At 37.9% G+C, this 11793-nt stretch overlaps 1 protein-coding gene across 1 annotated transcript in view; it reads right to left on the reverse strand.

Moving 5' to 3' along the window:
• Positions 1 to 11793, reverse strand: part of AEBP2 (AE binding protein 2) — a 35370-nt gene that overhangs the window by 20332 nt on the left and 3245 nt on the right. Inside the window, exon 2 of the mRNA XM_006773157.2 lies at positions 5341 to 5448. Within this exon, the coding sequence (XP_006773220.1) occupies positions 5341 to 5448 (108 nt within the window). The remainder of the gene's footprint in view (positions 1 to 5340; positions 5449 to 11793) is intronic.

The raw sequence follows: 11793 nt of genomic DNA on the forward strand, positions 1-11793 counted from the left end.
TCCTGGAAGGTCATCCAGTCTCATTAGCATTTTACCTTTTTATTAGTATAGATAGAGGCCTGGTGCATGGGTGGGGGAGGTGGGGGCCAGCTGAAGGGTGTTCCAGATCAGGGTGGGGGTTCCCTTAAGGGGCAGGGCAGCCTGGGTGAGGGGCCTGTGGTGGTTTGCAGGCCAGCCACACCCCCATTGGGGTGGGAGTCTTCACTGGGCACGGTGTTGGCCAGGGCAAGGGGCTGGGGCAGTTTGCAGGCCAGCCATGCGCCCATGGGGTGAGGGTCTTCACTGGGGGGCGTGGCCAGCCTGGGTGAGGGGCTGAGGGCTGTTTGCAGGCTGGCCACATCCCTCACCCCATGGGGCATGGCCAGCCTGGGTAGGGGGCTGAGGGCCATTTTCAGGCCCTGGCAGCCAGCCTGGGTGACCCAAGCCTCCTGCGTGCTCAGGCCAGGTCCGTGGCCGCCGTCCACAGGCCCCTCCTTCAGCAGCCAGCCAGGGCGGGTGGGAAGCTTGGCTTGCTCCTTCGCCAGGGGTGACCCAAGTCTCCCACCCGCTCCTGCTGGCTCCATGGCCGCTGCCATCTTTGTCCTGCTAATTTGCATATTCCCTCCTGATAGGCTGTGTGGCACTGCGGGTGTATGGTCAATTTACATATTTGTCTATTATTAGTGTAGACTAGTGGCCTGGTGCATAAAATTCATGCACATTAAAAGGGAATTAATTAGAGGAAATATTTTAATATTGCTATTTTCCCTTTCTCTATAATAGAAGTCTCAGAGATGAAAGAAAATTAGTAAAATATATATGAAAATCTTCCATCTGTCAGAGTCTGGGGCACGACTCGGGACCCAGAGTCAAGTCCCGGCCCACCTGCACGCACCTCGAAATCACGCGAGACCCAGACCCAGCTGGCCCCACCCTCATCAAGCCCCGCTGGGTGGGGGGTGCAGCCTTAGGTTCCCCACCCTGGCCTGGCACCACACAGCCTCAGGTCGCTGATCGCTCATTAGAGCTCGTTACAGGAACTCCCCCTCCGCTGTGGGCGCAGCCATCTTGTGACTGCGTGATGTAGCGAGGGTCAATTTGCATATTTATTTATGTTTCTCTCTCAAATCAATCAATCAATAAAGAGGCAAATTTATTGCCTCTTTATTATATTGGAGGATAAATATACAATCACACACATTTCACTTAAATACAAATCCTTAAGTGTCATCTAATCAATATTCCACTCAGTGTGTGTCACAGAGAACAGGTGAGAGACAGTTTGCTGTTGCCTCAAATGGCCTGTAGCACCTTCATTCCTGGTAACATGAGCATTTCATGGTACTGAGTGGTATTTTAGTGTTCAAATATTCATGTTTTCACCCACACATACAACAGTGACCCCTGAACTTAAGCCACCTCACATGGTGTTCTGATGAAAAAGCACCATTTCAACAATTAGGAAAAAAAAACACCCTGGTTTTTAGAGATTGAATGTTTTACATGTTCTATCTCCCAAATCCACTGAAACACTCTATGTCCACTGTGGTGAATGAAGTAGCTGTTCTAAAATGTGAAATGTGGAATGAGGTTTTTCCCCCCCTAAATAGATTTATTCAAATGACTAAGACTGCTTTGCCAGTACTAAGACTATGAAGTACTATGAAATTCCATAAGGGACTACGGAAACATCAAGCAGAAAATCCCAGTTTCACAAAAGATGTAACAGTATTTATTAACAGGTAATATTAAGGAAAACAAAAATTCCAGGTAAAATGCCAGTTTCTTAGTTTTGATAAATGTACCAAAGTAACATGAGATGATAACATCAGGGGAAACAAACTGGGTGAAGGTACAGGGGGACTCTGTACTATCTATACAACTTGTCCATAAATCTAAACATTTCCCCAAATAAAGGCTTTTTAAAATTCTAGGTAGAGCCCAGTTAGAGTGTCATCCTAAAATGCTAAGATTGAGAGTTCCATCCTCTGTTACGGCACATACAAGAAACACCAATGAGTGCATACACAAGTGTAATAACAAATTTATGTTTCTCTCTCAAATCAATCAATAAAATTCCAGGTAGGAAGTACAGCCTACACAAAAAACCATAATGAAGGTACGGTGTGATCCATTTGAGAACTACAAATAGCCATACTATGGACAGAACACAATTTCCTATGAAGATATAGTAAGGGGACAAATGAAATTAGAGATGAAGGTAAGAATCCGGAATGAAGAACTTGCATAATGCTAAGAAATGTGAATTTTGCCCTGGCCAGTTTTGCTCAGTGCTAAGAGTATTGGCCCTTAGACCTAAGAGTCACGGGTTCATTTTCTGGTCAAGAGCACATACCTCAGTTGTACCTCAGTTGCAGGCTATATCCCCAGCTCTGGTCAGGGCATGTGCACAAGGCAACCTATTCATGTGTCTCTCTCACATAGATGTTTCTGTCTCTCTCTCTGCCCCCCTCCCTCTTACTCTCTCTAAAAGGTGGGTTGGTAGAAAGAGATTAACCAAAGAACTTGTATACATATATGCATAACCCATGGACACAGACAATAGGGTGGTAGAGAGAGGCCTGGGAACAGAGGGAGTAGCGGACTATAAGGGGTAAATAGGAGATAAAAGGGGACCTATGTAATACTTTCAACAATAAAGATTTTTTTAAATAAAAAATAAAATACATCCAATTGAAAAAATAGTAATAAAAGTCAATGGAAAAAATATCCTCAGATGAGGATTTAAAGAGACAAAAACAGAAAATCTGTCCTTGCTTAAACAAAGCAGTTACCAGTACTATGTGGATCAAGGTAGCATTGTTGTGAGGGTCTACCAAGATACTATATGCCAATAACAATCACAGAAGATGAACTGGGGATAAAAGAGGAGGGTAAGAAGTAGCAGTCAAATTCAAAATGTACTGCAGGTCAAACTGACAGGAGTATACAGAAGTTTAGAAATAAGTCAAGAATAATGCAGGGCTTGTGAAACCAGAGTGACTGGATGGATGATCTTACTATTTACTGAATCTCAACTAGAACCATTTTTATAATGGGAAACCTCAAGATTTTGTACATGTTAATTAAGTTCAAAATGCTCTATTAGACTTGCAAGATGAATATTCAATTCTGGAATCCAAGAAGGAAAGTTAGGGCTAGATACATATCTAAGAGTAACCAGAATATAAATAGTATTTATATTCTCACCAAGGGTGAGAGCTTGTAAGAGAGTGCTCTCCAACAGTTAGAAGTCAGGTAGGGCAGAGGCCAGCAAAGCAGACTAAAGGGAGCAGCCACTGAGCTTGGAAGCATGGGTGAGGGGGGATGAAAAATAGGCAGGTGTGGTATCAAGGAGGCCTAGAGAAGAGTAAGTTAATAAAAATCCCACATGCAACATGCACATGGTAAACACAGCATAGACTTTCTTCCTCTCAAAGAGCACTGAATTTCCTGATAAACCACATTTATCAGAGAAATGTTTAGTAGTAGCTACTATATCATAGGTGATATTTCTCTAATAAGGGAACTATCTCGTACAACAGAGTTTCTTATGTGTGGGTGCACATCGGAACTATTGGAAAGATCTTTTTTAATAAAGCAATGCCTGGCAACATACCCTAGAGAATCACATTTAATTGGTCATGGGTGCAACTCAGGCACCAGGATCTGGATACCTCGTGGCACAGTTCATATAATAAAATAAGAACCTCTCAATTCTTATGGCTTTCCAAATAATGAGATTCCTACCATTCTCCAACAGTGACCATTCTTTTTTCGGGGGCAGGAGAGATCATTTTTTATTTTTTAGAATCATGATGATCATTGCAGCTATATTATCCTTATTTATACTCAACTAGAGGCCCAACCCAAGAAATTCATGCAAGGGGCTCGACCCTCGCAGCCCTGGCTTTGTCCAGAAGGTCGTTCAGCCGGTCTAATTAGCATATTACTCTTTTATTATTATAGATAGATACCATCTTTGTATGAGTGGGAGCCTCTTAAAACTTGGCTACCAAGGCTACTCATGCAGATACACAGAGACATACAAAACGGCAAAGAATTAATGAAAGATAGCAAATTAGGGTATTTAAAGCTTTATATTATTACAGAGAAAGTCTTGAAAAGCAGAAGATTCTCACTGCAATGTATGTGTTGTGCGTAAGGTGATGGATGCATTAAGTACATGAAAGGAATCCTTTCACAATCATATATGCATATCAAGTCACAATGTACTTTTAGCTATCTTATTTTTGTCAATTCTACTTCATTAAAACTGAAAAGAAGTAAAATGTTTTAATATGAGCAGTATCACTACCATTATAGAGCAAATAATAAAGGTACTGAAGAAATTATTTCATCACTCATCACAGTGAATGATGTAATATTAGTATCACTCACTGTGTCCTGCAACAAATTACCAGAATGTGCTTGAATGCACCAACTATAAGCCACCTTAGAGCGAGTATGTAATAGTTTGTCTGGTTTGATAAAATTTCTTTTACTCTTCATCAACCTTTTAGGTTAGGTTCTTAGTTCCAAAATACCTAAAAAGATTGACCAATTCAGACTTGAAAGAAAGGCTGTTTTTTAAACATTACTCTACCACAATGAGAAGTTACTCAACTGTCAATATTATGAAAGGAATCCATCGTGTTGAGCTATAGAAGACTAGTTGCTGAGGAAAAGTTACAGTAAATAAATTAACCCAAGACAACTAAATAACTATAAATGCTGTGTTCAAAGTAAACAAAAATATCAGAGTAGGGGGAAAAATGAGCTTACCTGAAACAGTTTCAAACATATACATACAAATTTATCCAGACAAACCACAGCCACATTGACAAGAAAGAAAAAGGAAATCAGAACAATCAATCACTAAACATGCTGTATACAACTGATTTTTTTTTTCAGTTAAGTAAATATTTTTAAGCAATTTTGGGTTGAAACAACTTAACCATGATGAAGCTTAATATTAGCTGACTAACAAGAATCAAAATCACAATTACAAAAAGAAAAGATCAAGAGAATAGTTTAAAGAATCCCGAAACCTGAGTATGGGAGGCAACCAATCGATATGTCTCTTACATTGATGTTTCTCTCCCTCCCCAAACTCTTCCCTCCTTCCCTTCCACTCCCTCTAAACACCAATGGAAAAATATCCTCAGGTGAGGGTTAAAAAAACAACAACAAAACAAAACAAAAACACATGCATTCAAGTCATTCATCTGTCCACTATTACGTGTACTAACATGTTAAAAGAAATGGTTCTTTTAAATTTAAGGGCAAAAGTACGCCCATTAAGAATCTTGTCAATTTACATTGAAATTTAAAAAATAAAACTCACATACATTTACTTACCTTGAAAGGTTTGTCTCCACTGTGTGTCAGCATATGCCTCTGTAACCAACTCTGACTGGTTGACGGAGTGTTATATACTTTACAACCTTTCCATAAGCAAACAAATACCTGTTTAAAAAAAGAGCAATAACAACTTTCAGTACTTATTTCAACAGTTTTATCCCTTCTAAGCTCAAATGAGCATGTTGTAAGCCTTCAATTGACAAAAAGAGCCAATCAAATGCTTAATGTTAAACTGAACTTCCAGTATGATAAGCAATTGTAACCCTTCCTTCCCCCTTAAGGCTGTTGTCCATTCCCTCAATAAGGAACTAATACACCAATGCCAAAGTACCATTCAAAAGGAAATACACAAATTAACAAAACATCCCTAGGACCTAGGTGTATGAACCATTTTGTATTTACTATATGAGGAAACAGGCACGTATTAACTGTAATTATCAAGAAAACATAACCCTGGCCCATGTTTCTCAGTAGTTAGAGCGTCAGCCCACACACCAAAGGGTAGAGGGTTTGATTCCTCGTCAAGGGCAAGTACCTGGGTGCGGTAGGCAACCAATCAATGTCTCTCTCCCTCACATCCATGTTTTTTTCTCTCTGTGTCTCTCCCCACTTTCCTTCGCACCCACTCTAAAAATTAATGGGAAAAAAAATCCTTGGGTAAACATTAACCAAAATAAGAAAACAGGTATAAACAATGAAAAAAAAAACAAGAGTCAAATGTTCCTTTGATAGTTGCATCTTCAAAGAATGAGTAATACAACTATCAAATTACAACTAAATTTCTATTATCACATGCACACTACTTATTCTTACATTGTTCTAGTCATTAAAAATATTTTTAGCCCGCCGAAACCAGTTTGGCTCAGTGGATGGAGCGTCGGCCTGCGGACTGAGGGGTCCCGGGTTCGGTTCCGGTCAGGGGCATGTGCCTTGGTTGCGGGCAGTTCCCCAGTGGGGGATGTGCAGGAGGCAACTGATCGATGTTTCTGACTCTCTATCTCTCTCCCTTCAAAAAATATATTTTTAATTATCTTAAATTGGAAGCAAAATCTAGTGCAAACTGTCAAATTAACATAATTCCAAAAGCAATGGGCATGAGCTACTCTATCATCATAGCAATTTACATTTTTGACTGGGTTTAGAAAATCAGTTTTCTAATTGCTTATACTGCCATCAAACTGGATATTAAAACAGATCGCTAAAATCAGCAAAAAAATTATGAATCCCTCCCAGGCAGTGTGCCTCAGTGTAGTGCCTGAGCGTAGACACTGAACCCGGATGTCATGGTCAATTCCCTGTCAGGGCACAGGCCTAGGGTGCAGGCTCGATCCCCAGCAGGGGGTGTGCAGGTGGCAGCCAATTGATGGTTCTCTCTCATTGATGTTTTTCTCTCTCTCCCTCTCCCTTCCTCTCTCTGAAATCAATTTTTTTAATTTTAAAAAAAGAAATACAAATCTACTGTAATCATCACCTTCAAAGTACCATTTCTTAAGCTCTGCCCTTTTCTGAAGTAAGAGCAATTATAAATAGAGCCACACTTTGAAGACTATAATGTACTACACATAAACAGAAAAAAACACACAGAACTAAGGAAGCAATCATTAAAATAACAAATCAATTTTTACTCAAAACCAAAACCATTTTACATCACATAGGTCTAACTAGGCATCATTGTTTGATGTGACTATTCAGAAAGTTATATCCTGATTCCACAAAAGACTTGTGAGTCTTTTTAAGAAGATATAAGTCATTAACATTTCTTCCTTCATACTTAAAATTTCTGACCTAGTACACATTTATAAAATGATTGCTAAAGTTCCCAAAATTAAAAGCTACCTTTTAAATGCATTCAGAAAAAAAGGGAAAAAATGTGAAGTTACACCTATGATGTTATGGAAACTAATTCAGTAATATTTGATAATCACATAAGATAATCAATGCTATCTATCAATTTCCTGACTGAAGACTTACTAGACTCTTAAAGTCTTAAATTTTTAATTCAGGTTATAAACAGGAATCAAAGCTTAGTTTAAAATTTTCATAAATCATACCCGAAAATCAGAATTGCCTTAAAACAAGTATTTGGGTACAAAATTAATATAATTTATGTAATAACTTTTGTAATAGTGAAGAATTCTGCTGATACAACTCTCAAGTGACCCCTGTGCTGAATTACTCTAAAAAATTTTTTTTCCAAAAAATATTCAAACATTAACCTAATATTAACCAACCACTACATTTGAGAGAAACCACAAATCTCTAACTTCTAATTTTTTTCCCCTATGAATACACATAAGTATGGAGGCAATGTAATTCCATCAGATAATAGCCTTAATTGTGAGTAGGTATGGTCTAGACTAGAGATGATATAATTTCTAGTAACACTATTAGGGCAACACCTTCAAATTCAAAGAAAAACCATAACCTTTAACCTAGTGAATATTTTAGGAAATGAAATTAAGTGTAAAGAGACCAAAGCTAACTATGTTTACCCTTATTTAGATGAAATACTTGTGAAATATTTGAAAAATAATTAGGGGGCAAGAAGAAGGAAGCAATAAACTTGCACAAGGATAGTCTTGATATACACAATGGCACTAAAAATCCACATCAAGGATCCACAAAATTCTTAAAAGCTAAATTTCCTTTCCTAATTTATATTAGAAAATCCCTTGGATAAAAACAGGTAGTCCAAAATCTGACATAAGAATCTTTATTCAAACCTCAGTTCTTTTCTGATGCCAGTTTGTTAAAAATATTTTTATATCCTATTTTTAGAAACGTTCTCATTGCAAAAATTCTAAAAACCAAACACCATCGGAATTAAGCCCAAATATGAAAGAAAGTTCAAAAATAAAACCTCTTAAGATTCCTCTATCCTATCTTAAAATGAATTAAGATTTAGCCATATTAATTAGAACATTGGATGTATGTTATATCGGGTTGTATTATATGTAACAGAAACAGAAAGAACAAAAGTAAATGACTAAATTCTAGCAAGCTTTTACACTTCACAGCTATGTAATTTTGGGAGAAATCACTTATCTAAGTCTCTTACTTCCTTTTTCATCAAAAACACTATGAACACACATTTGATAACTCCAAAACACGGTAAAAATGTAAGATGATGTATATTCTCTAAGAAAGACCAGTTAACAGAAAAAGTTTGTAATAGACATTGGAGATATCTTCTCAAAATAACCGCCACCAGATTTTTCTGCAACTGTGGATGAAAAAGAAATCTACACACGCACGGCCAGTGCTTCTCAATGGTCAGTGTCAACCTATGAACCAGGAAGTCACAGTTCGATTTCTGGTCAGGGCAATTGCCTGGGTTGCAGGCTCAATCCCCAGTGTGAGGGGTGTGTAGGAGGCAGCTGATCGATGATTCTCTTTCATCATTGATGTTTCTATCTATCTCTCATCTCCCTTCCTCTCTGAAATCAATAAAAATATTTTTTAGCCCTAGCTGGTTTGGCTCAGTGGATAGAACGTCAGCATCCGACCTGAAGGGTCCCGGGTTTGATTCCAGCCAAGGGCACATGCCTGGATTGCAGGCTCCATCCCTAGTTGGGGGGGAGGCGGGGGAAGAGTGTGCAGAAGGCAGCCAATCAGTGATGCTCTCATCATTGATGTTTCTATCCCTTCCTCTCTAAAATTAAAAAAAATGTATTTTAAATATGTATATATTTTTAATAAAATAGTAAAAAATAAAATCAGGAAGGGGGAGATGGATGATTTTAGAGTTCCATTAAGTTCTAATATTTCTCAGGGAAAAATTCTTTCTTTTACAAAATGTGAACATACAAAAGAGAAGCATTTTTTTATATATCTATCTTGTCGCAAACAAGTTTGCTCTTTCAAGATCTGTCTAAAATGATAGCTATAATTCTGTAAGATCTGTCTAAAATGATAGCTATAATTCTGTATCATTAATTTTAGCCACAGTAAATGTATTAACATTTTTAATTTTCTGTTAAAGATATGTAATACAACAGAGGACAAAAATGTTTAAAAACCTAAAATATTTTTCATGTATTGCAAAAGATATGACAAATCTCATGTTGTATTCAGGAGATATCAGATTGGCGATCAAAACACAAAGTGAGGCCTGGCTGGGTGGCTCAGCTGGTTGGAGTGTTGTCCCATATACCAAAAGGTTTCGGGTTCAATTCCTGGTCAGGGCACATACATGAATTGCAGGTTCGATCCCCAATTGGGGGGCAGCTGATTGATGTTTCCCTTTCACATGGATGTTTCTCTCTCTCCCTTCCTTTCCCTCTCCCCCCAAAAATCACTAAAAACATATCCTCAGTTGAGGATAAAAACAAAACAAACAAACAAAAAAACGCAAAGTGACCACCAAAAATTGATTTCACTTCCTAGCAGAAATCTGATGTAACCCTGAGAGTCTACAAATGTCATCTTATATAACATAAAGGTAACTGGTCTCATTCAAGTCTTTGAATAATATCCTACTGGCCTCCCACTCCTAATAGCCCTCTGGTCCTCTCCCCGCAAACACACCAAAGAACATATACAAATGCAAACTTAATAAAAGGTGTAAAATAACTCCTGCATCAAGAAACATGAACATATTTCTTTCTAGCAACTGTATTTAAAGAAATAGTTAAAAGAGAAAGAACAGAAGACAAATGGATCTTATTGGACCACTGAAATCCTACAAGATGAAGTTGCATACCTATCAAAACACTGGGGTTTGAAATTTGATTAGTAAAACAGCTCAGTCTAGTTTTGGAAATCCAGGCATACATGAATGTATGGACACAAGAACATAATTCTATTACATTTAACAATAAAGATTAATATTTTGTGCCTGTTTTTATTTTTTAAATAGCAGAAAACCATTTAATGACTTTTTTAAAAAACGGTATATTTGTAATTTGCTCTTTCAATGGTTAGTATAACTTTTTAATATAGAGTTAAGTATCCAACCACTTTGATATATGAAAAGGTCAGGAAAACTTAACTCCATCTGGCTTCAGACTGTAAATATAAAGTCCAAGTGGCACAGCAACATTATTTAAAGGGGGAAAAGAAGGTTTTAAGCTGTTACATGGTTTTGTTTTTTTCCAGAGTGAAGATCAAAGTGGGATGAGGAAAAAAAAAAGATCTAATATAATATTTAAATCTTACTAACCTACTACTCCAGTAAAATTATCTTTCAATAATTAAAAGCACAAAGTCCTCTAGAGTTACCAATTTTTTACTCATTTGCTTCTATTCCATTATGACAGTATAATACATATGGTAGGAAAAAGAAATTAAAAGATTAAAAAAAATAATTATGTCATCAAAATCTGCTATTTTCCACTTACTATATGCAGAAAGTAGAGCAGCAATTACCAGGGGCTAAGGGAAGGGAAGTCAAGGAAGTTATTATTTAATTGGTACAAGCTTCAGTTTTGGATAATGAAAGGTTCTGGAGATGGACAATGATTATGGTTGTTCAACAATGTAAATGTACTAATGCCACTGAAGTGTACACTTAAAATTATTTTTTTTCAAGTTCCAAATTTCAAAGAGGCCATTTAAACACACACATACACACATGTGTTCCAACCAACAGCTACTCTATTTTTTTTTAAATATATTTTTATTGATTTCAGAGAGGAAGGGAGAGGGAGAGATAGAAACATCAATAACGAGAGAAACATTGATCAGCTGCCTTCTGCATGCCCCTTACTGGGATCAAGCCTGCAACCCGGGCATGTGTCTTTGACCAAAATCGAACCAGGGACACTTTAATCCGTAGACTGGCACTCTATCCACTGAGCAAAACCAGCTAGGGCAACAGCTACTCTATCTTTAAGCATAAAACCAGATCAAGATTTCCAGGTTTTCAAATTCTCATTCACACTTTCATTCTAAAAGTATAGTCTGTATATATACCAATGAGTGGTTTGTAGAAAACTTCAGATGTATTTTCTACATTTCTCCAATACATATGTAGTTCAGCAATTAACATCCTTCAAGAATGAGGATTCTTGCCAGACCAGCATCACTCAGTGTTTGAGCGGCGACCTGTGAATCAGAAGGTGACCTTTCGATTCCTGGTCAGGGTACACGATTCCTGATGAAGGGTGTGCAGGAGGCAGCCAATCAATGTTTCTCTCGCATCACTAATGTTTCTATCTCTCTCTTCCTCACTGAAATCAAAAAAAATATATATATATTTTTAATGAAATCTCCTTTCTGTGGTCAAAATAACATTTCTCTTGCCCTGGCCTGTTTTCTGTGGTTAGAACATCCACATGCTGGATTCCCGTCAAGGGCACCTACCTCGGTTGCAGGTTAGCTCCCCATCCCTGACCCTGGTCAGGGCTCATGCAAGAGGCAACCAATCGATGTTTCTCTCACATCAATGTTTCTCTCTGTCTTTCCCTCTCTCTTCCACTCTCCCTAAGAAATCAATGGAAAAATATCCTC

This window comes from Myotis davidii, unplaced genomic scaffold, assembly GCF_000327345.1.
Source record: "Myotis davidii unplaced genomic scaffold, ASM32734v1 scaffold346, whole genome shotgun sequence".
Lineage (NCBI taxonomy): Eukaryota > Metazoa > Chordata > Mammalia > Chiroptera > Vespertilionidae > Myotis > Myotis davidii.